Source organism: Cibotium barometz, chromosome 2 (assembly GCF_041138505.1).
Source record: "Cibotium barometz isolate CiBa-2024 chromosome 2, ASM4113850v1, whole genome shotgun sequence".
NCBI lineage: Eukaryota > Viridiplantae > Streptophyta > Polypodiopsida > Cyatheales > Cibotiaceae > Cibotium > Cibotium barometz.
In genome coordinates, this window is record NC_141047.1 from 43,840,519 (window position 1) to 43,848,824 (window position 8,306).

At 43.1% G+C, this 8,306-nt stretch overlaps 1 protein-coding gene across 1 annotated transcript; it reads right to left on the reverse strand.

Moving 5' to 3' along the window:
• Positions 1-303: 303 nt before the first annotated feature.
• LOC147641117 (7-deoxyloganetin glucosyltransferase-like) lies at positions 304-2,237 on the reverse strand. The gene is made up of 2 exons (XM_086818272.1): positions 1,591-2,237; positions 304-1,370 (listed from the first exon to the last, which is right to left on the reverse strand). The coding sequence occupies exons 1-2, from the start codon at positions 2,150-2,152 to the stop codon at positions 376-378; spliced, it is 1,557 nt and encodes a 518-aa protein (XP_086674398.1). The 5' UTR covers positions 2,153-2,237; the 3' UTR covers positions 304-375.
• Between the last annotated feature and the right edge of the window lie 6,069 nt (positions 2,238-8,306).

The window sequence follows — 8,306 nt, forward strand, 5'->3', positions numbered from 1 at the left end:
TCCTTATAACAGGATACTTGTGAGCTCTCCCTCTTCTCCCTACCCTCTAGCTTGTGTTCTCTATCAAATCTTGCTTTCTTGATGGATGGCCCTTCTTTTTCAAAGAAAAGCTTTTGATTTGATGGTTTAGTACTCACTTGTAAAATATTAGGTGAGTGAAGAAATTTATAACTAAATCTTCTAAGAAACTGTAAGTTTTCCACTTTCAACTTGAAAAAAATCGAATTATCTAACAAAAATAATTGAGCACGATTGTGTTTTCAAAAGAGAAGAGAAGAGTAGATACATGTTTTTTCATAAAGTGTTTTGAAGAGGGGTAGATACGTGTTGGCCGTTGGCCTATGTATTGCTTGGCTACACTAGTAATCTCAAAGGCTAATCAATTATTGAAGCCTTGCAAATGTCGTCCACAAAAGACCGCAGGTTCCAAGTGGCACTCTTGACAACAGCATTTCTGGCTGAATCTCTGAGCTTGATTGCCCGTCCTCTCATCTCTTTGGCGTTGGGTCCTTCCATCAACTCCCTCACGCCACTCTCAATATCTCCTCGCTTCGCTTTATTGTCCGCATCCCGTTGAAGTTGAAGCCCCACTTTCCATTCGTTGCACACCAGCCAGCAATTGGTGACTTGGTCCGCCATCCATGGCCACCCCAAAATGGGCACCCCAGCGCAAATGCTTTCGAGCGTGGAGTTCCACCCACAGTGCGAAAAGAAACCCCCAACAGCACCATGCGATAATACAAGCGATTGCGGTGCCCAACGGATGACTTGGCCTCTCTCCTTGGTTTCCTCTAAGAACCCTTCGGGTAATATTGCCTCCAGCTTCACGTTTGCAGCTTTGTCTGAAACTGGATCTTTCCGGATAACCCAAAGAAAGCGTTGGTGGCTTGCAGCGAGGCCCAACGCAAGCTCATGCAATTGCTCAAGAGAGGATTTGGTCAAGCTACCAAATGCAACGTAGATAACAGATGTTGGTGGCTGCATGGCTAGCCATTGCATGCTCTCCTCTTCTTCTTCGGGCCATAAGCTGCTCGCTCCTCCGGAGGTAATTACATCTCTGATGCCGTCATTAGGTGATTCAGCCGACTTATGTCCAAGAAAAGGTAGGGGTATGAGAGGGCCAATCGCTCTTAGCTGGTGAGCCAAGGCCTTGCAAACCTCTGGCTCCAAGTCTTCGAAGGAGTTGCCGATCACACCAGCAGCCTCTCCAATGTGGTTGAATCTGTAACTCAACACTTCTCTCAGCCAGTCGAGCGGCTTGCCAAGGGGAAGCTTGAAAGGCAAGTCTGCAGGGTGTATATTGTGAGAAATACCTGGTATGCCTGTCACAACAATTAGGTCCATGGAAGGCCTTGGCCCCGATGCTTTTACTGCACAATGCACATACAGAGACAAGGGCGGAACCTTAGCTACTTAAATTAAATTACTACACAGACACATATGTTATACTGCGTATGCAGAGGTATACATACACTGCTCATCTGCGTGTATATACACTCTGTATTCTTGTAGATCACCATCTAGCTGTGCTTCATGGTAGCAATATGACATGCAGGAAAGGCAAGCATGGGGCATAACCCAAATACGTACCAGAATTGGCCTCGAAAGGGTCGTAGCCAGATGAAATGATGGCGTCTGTATGGGAGTATATGGAGAAGACGGAAGCGCATTGCGGCCAGAAGACGAACTCCGGGAGGTGCGCTTTGAGCGCCAGGCTGCGGGTCCAGCGCAGAAAGAAATCGCCCACTATGCAGGTCACCGGGTGCCCTTCGAGAGACAGCGTGTGAACGACTTCTAAGGCGGCGCCTTCTAGGTTGTTCTCGATAGCGTGCCAGAGTTCTTCGCTCCAGACCTCCCTGTTGACGTCCGGTGGCAAGCCATCTGGTATGCCCACCAGTCGGAGGAGGTTGTCGCTTGGAAAGCGACTCCGCTGGGAACTCAGTATCCGCGCATGAATATACTCGGCGTTGAGGATGGTCACGCGCACGCCCAGGGCGGCTAGCCTCTTGCCAAGCTGCATGAGCGGGTTGAGGTGCCCTTGAGCTGGGTAAGGCAGAAGCAATGCATGCGGCGGGTGCAGGGTTACACCACTTGGAAAAGAATCAGGTTTCTTCTGATTTGTTGGGTATGCAGAAGAGCAAAGAGATGACATCGACAGAGAAAGAGAAGACTAGAGCAAAGAGATGATAGAGAGAGAGAGAGAGAGAGAGAGAGTCTTCTGCACCAAAACGTCTCGTGTGCACTGTGCAAGAAGAAAAGTGTACATCACACATCAAACTTTACATAAATACAGTACCAGGGTCCAGCACTCAAAAAGATAACCCAAGAGTGGCCTGCCTGATTTTCAACTGGCCTTTCAAAGGCACGTGCCCACCCACATGACAATTTGCAAACAACTGTCCTTTTTTGATCAATAGTAAATATATATATTACTTCATGTCCTTTTTGGACCAATAGTAAATATATATATTACTTCAAATCAGTCTTTACATCTAGACCCAGCTAAGCGAAATATAGTAAATATATATATTACTTCATGTCCTTTTTTAAGCGAAATATAGTAAATATATATATTACTTCATGTCCTTTTTTGATCAATAGTAAATATATATATTACGTCATGTCCTTTTTGGACCAATAGTAAATATATATATTACTTCAAATTAGTCTTTACATCTAGACCCAGTTAAGCGAAATGACTAACCTCAGTACACCATCACAGAACCACCACATTTGAATATGGAGCAGCACCTGTCTCATTCATCTCTTTCCCTAGCAGACTGCAGTCAAATCAAATTTTAGCTCTATTCGATCAAGTTCTTTTCGGCCCACAGAAGCCCAATCCCAACAGTCTACTAATCTCCTTAATCCTTTATTATTCAGTTTTCTTTCCGAGCCAAGTATCCAGAAGACCTAGGGCGGGTTGAATTTATGAGACCACCATTACCCCAAACTGAGCATTGAATTTCCTAAAACTCTACACCCCCCATCCCAAGTCACTCAAAGCTTCCTTCCATTTGGTGCTTAGCATGGGGAGCCCATCACTTCCAAGGGAAAATAATTTGTCCTTCCATCCCAAGCCCTGTCAATTGCGTCTAGACTGGACCCACTAACTCTCTTACCCTCACTATCCATGTTTCTTCCTGATGCAAACATTTGGGGAGAAGCAGGCCAATCCTTGCTAAGGTTTGAGTTGGTAAATGGGAAATACCAATGGGCCCCTTCACTCTTAGGTACGATAACTCTCATGGTAGCTTTGTCATTCCTTCACAAAAAATCTCTTACTACAGGACTCACTATTCTCTTCGAGTGGCATTTTCCAAATTCTAGCATAGGACACAAAAACATTATATAAGCATTCAGCACAGTGTTACATACTGCAATTCTGTTATGAAAAGGGATTCTGATCCCCTCCCACTTCTTTAGCTTCCCAATGAATATGTATAGGGCCCAATCAATCAGTTGCTTGTTCATGACCTCAACCCCAAATGGGACTCCCAAGTGTGTAACAATCCGCCCTTTCCTTACTACCTCACACCCCCACCTCTCCAATTCAAAATCATTATCCTTAGTAAAACTTATGATTCTAGATTTTTAAATATTACTCCTAGATCCAAATGCCTCTACAAATTTTTGTATGATGGACAAATCCTGCCTCATATTACTATTATCAGATTTCAAAAACAACAATGAATCATCAGCAAAGCATTGGATAATCAGTTGCTCACTATTTCTCAGCTTCAATCCAATTATTCTCCCTTTTATATAGGCATCTTCTAAGGCCACTATCAGAGGGGATGAGAAGCAATAGCAAACAAGAGAGGGGCAAGAGGGCAACCTTGCCTCACATACCTATTGATTTCAAACCCTCCAACCACTCTCCCATTCACCACCAGGACATTAGATTGGCCTCCCCAGGTAAGAGTGTAAATACAAGTGGCCATCTTAGTCCCACCCTTGTTTTTTGACAATACCTTGCCCTTCAAAATTGATGGGTTTGGTGAAATGTAGCAAGTATTTTAGTGTAATTATTGATGGGCACTTTAAAATTTTGTAAGTATTTACCAGCCAAAATGCTCAAAATGGGCATGATGCCTGTCAAAAAGCAACTATGCTCGCTCCGCCTTCTTTTCACCTTTGGTTGCACCCAAACTTCATGTCTCTAGTAGTGTACAACATAAATACATCACACTTTACATCACTATAAGACTCAACCGTCCACACTCCAAATGTATATGTTTATGCAACCCTTTATTTGTGTGCTTTTTTGTCTCCTTTTTATGAAACCTTTTCGTGATGTGATAATTAAATAAACTTTTCTAAACCGGCACGTGCTTGGAGTCTACAGACTAGAGGAAGCAATGGCTGGCGCATAGTTGTCAACCTGGATAGTCTCAAAACTAGTTGCACGTCTGTTGTTGTTCGAGGTTCCACACCCAGCAGCATGGCGCATGCTATAGTGCGCATCGGTGGGGCCTGCTTAGTGTTACTCTACAAAGTGAGGAGTCTGGCCACCTATATTCCCAACTCGGGTGCAATTTGCAGTGCAGGAGCTCCATGTAATAGCCACGGCCCACATGCACGTGGATCCCATTGCGAGGACCTGGTTTCGATTCCATGGAGTTGCCGAAGGGGTACCTGTGTTGTGATACTCCCGCAAACACAACTTGCATGGAAACGTGAACGGTTAAAGCTCCTTTACAATAAATCTAAGATATATATAGCCAACCACTTTTCATTAGACAATTGCCACCCACGCTTCGTGTGGCATGTAACCTAAAGAGACAATCGTTTCTATACTCTTGTATACTTTGTTAATATATCATTGTATACTTTGTTACAAAAATATATCAGTGCTTGTTCCCAAGCACTTAAGCCTAGGTTGATACCATGGCCTAGGTTCTCACATGGTACCAGCTGTGTTCTTTTGAGCCCTAGGTTTTTTCGATTCACTTTGCGCATCCAACACCTTGCCTTTTTGCTGTGTGTGATCGAGTTTTCTGACACTCTTTCATCATGGCTAATCCGTGTGCTAACCCACTCCATGTCTCAATTCACTTTGCGCATCCAACACTTTGCCTTTTTTTGCCGTGCTGTGATCGAGTTTTCTGACCATGGCTAATCCGCGTGCTAACCAACTCAATGTCTTGATTCACTTTGCGCATCCAACACCTTGCCTTTTTGCTGTGTGCGCTCGAGTTTTCTAACACTCTTTCATCATGGCTAATCCACGTGCTAACCCACTCAATGGTCTCGTCATGCTAGACGTACCAAGTTTCCATTCCTTAAAGAATGGCAATCCTTGTTGGATCAAGTTTCCATAGCTGGGTTAGTAATTCCTGAAGCATTACAATCTATGTTTTTGTTAACAGATTTACCATCATCATGGCACCCATTCATAACTACCCAATCTTCACTAGCTAAATCCAAGGCCTTGTTTTAAAAATCAAGAGGCTTTACAAGGTTCCTCTAACACCAAACCATACACATAGCATCCAACATGAAGCCATAAAGCCCCCCTAGAACATATTTTTGATTAATTGATTAGATGGTGGACGAGGGGGCACACAAGGAAAAAAAAATTTGTAAGGTTAAAAACATTTTATAAGGTTTATAAGGCTAATGGTTGAGTGTTACGTAGGATTTAGCATGAGTGTGAAATTTTTGGGACAATGAGCATGCATGGGGTTGGGTGGCAATTGGGGTAGCTCATCGGTTGTGGGTGTCTCCTTCGTCATCGTCTGCACCTCCTCTACTGCGAGTCTAGCCTCACCAATTGATTTCCTCTTCTTTAGATCTTCCCTCGCCAACCCCTCCTAATATGTGGTTCTTTGACACTACATCATATGACCCATTATTGTTCATGGCTCACAAATTTTCACTCCACTTTCAATTTACCTAGGAGATACAAAACATCCTGCAAGCTAGGGCTTTGATGATATTTATATTTCTCTATCAGATGGGCACTCATGTCCCAGCTCAAGCTCTTTCCATAGTTGTCCGTACTACCGATCATATTGAAACTCTTAGATGGCATTATCATTTTGACCACCCCAATCACAAGACTCTATAGTCCATGCAACACCATCATTTAGTCACTACTCATCACTAGTTTACAATTTCGGCTCACTCCAATAGATCTATGTAAGGGATGCATCTATGGTAAATCTCATAGCACCAAATTCCCTAGACCCATCTCTAATACCAAAATCCCATTACAATTGGTTCATTCTCATCTTTGTGGTCCCATGAGTACACCCTCCCTCTTAGGCTCCAAATATTTGATAACCTTTCGATAGATGACTTTACTCTATCTCTCCTTTCTCAAGAAGAAGTCCTAAACACTTGACCATTTTAAAGTTTACAAAGCTCAAGTGAAAAATCAACTCAACATTAAAACAAGGTTTTTAGGACAAATAAAATAATGGAAAGTAGTATGTCTTGGATATTATGTGCAGCCTCTTGGTCTTTTAGGGTGGATACAGACCGCCCAAGGGTGTCACAATACTGTCCAACATGTGGGCAGCCAAAAAGTGCCTTGTGCACTCTTGAATGGGCGTACCCCATTACACACCAACTGCCCATGCCTGCGTTTATTAAAAAAGTGACTGCCCATGCATGGGCACCCCCTTTACACAACGTGCATCTCCACCAACCTACGTATACATGCAACATGTAAAGAGCCTGAGTCAGTGCATGCATACGATACAAGTGCAAGTGCGAGTGCTCCTACTATCTTACTATACTATGGAAGAATGAATTGGTCATCAATTTGATCACTTACCCACATACTTACATGCCTCACCCCGTAACTTACAAGATGCTCTCAAACTTCATCAATACCGTACAAAAGCAATTTCCATCCATTTAAATAGAGAGTTGGGGACTTGAACCCCATCACCACAGGTATTGTGGCTACACCCTGCTCTCTTCGAGAGGAGGGGAGGGGATGAACTAGATTTATCTTACCCCCTCCCCTCCTCCCATCTACAAAAAAGAATGAGAATTAATAGGTATATGAGATTTAAAAACCAAATAAACATCCTAATTAAATAATCCAAAAGATGTTTGGGAGATATTTTATAAAGCCTACAAAATATGACGTCTTTGAGATAAACAAAATACCAACATTGTGTCCAAAGTCATAACATCCAAGCACTATTTCATCTCCTACTCACTATTTTCACTCTCATCAGCTGAGTCATGATCACCAAATACAATTCTCACATTTTTCCTCTCTCTCTCTCTCTCTCTCTCTCTCTCTCTCTCTCTCTCTCTCTCTCTCTCTCTCTCTTTAAACATAACTCTAGCAAGATTGTCTCTCCTTTCTGCACCCCCAACCTGGGATGAATCAGGCGGTACATTATTTCTGATGATTGTACCCTCTGCACAACTGCTGAGGTCTCGGTCTGCACCAAAGCTGTAACCTCAGCAAGACCCACTTGCAGCCCATTCTGAATGATCGGATCCAAAGCCAATGCATCATTGTTTGCTCTCTCCACCTCCGCTTGTGCCTCTCGAACCCAGCCCTCATCAAATGAATCTCCATGCACAATGCACACGTTATGAAGGACCAAATAAGTGCTAACCATCTTCGGCACATTCTGCAATAACATGTCACATCTCTTCAATAAAATACAAAAGTGGGCTTTTAGCATTCCAAAAGCCCACTCCACAGGCATCCGTGAACTAGATTGAATGTAGTTCCCAAAAGTACCGCTCAGGGGATAATCCATCTTTACTTCCTTTAAATGGAGGAAGCATCCAAAACCTTGCAGGGTAAGCACAATCACCAAGTAAACAATAGTTGCCTAAGCTATTTGATTCACACCTCTGTCCTAGATCACTTGTTTGGAATACATTCCAATCATGCATAGAACCTGCCCAACCAATGTCATAATCCCAAACCAAGCAGTTAGAAGCAACGGTCATGAATCTATAAAATTATAGAATGAAACCCCTTTCGATTAAAGTTACAGTCCTCACGGTGCACATGAGGAGCAATAATTGGAACATGGCTACCATCCATTGCACCAATAACAAACAGAATCCCATGTATTGCCTGAAATCCTTCAGCAGCCATGATACACATCCTATAAGAAGAAGGCCATTTAATGTACAGGTCATGAAGACCTAATGTGGAGATTGCATCACAGAACTCCAGAATGATCTTCTGGCATGAAGACATGGAAACCCCATACAAATCTACTATTACTTGTAAGTTTGATCCTGTAGCTAGACAGTGCAAAGCCACACATACATGCTTCTCCACACTAATTGCCTTTCGATAGTTAGTGTTGCAAGCA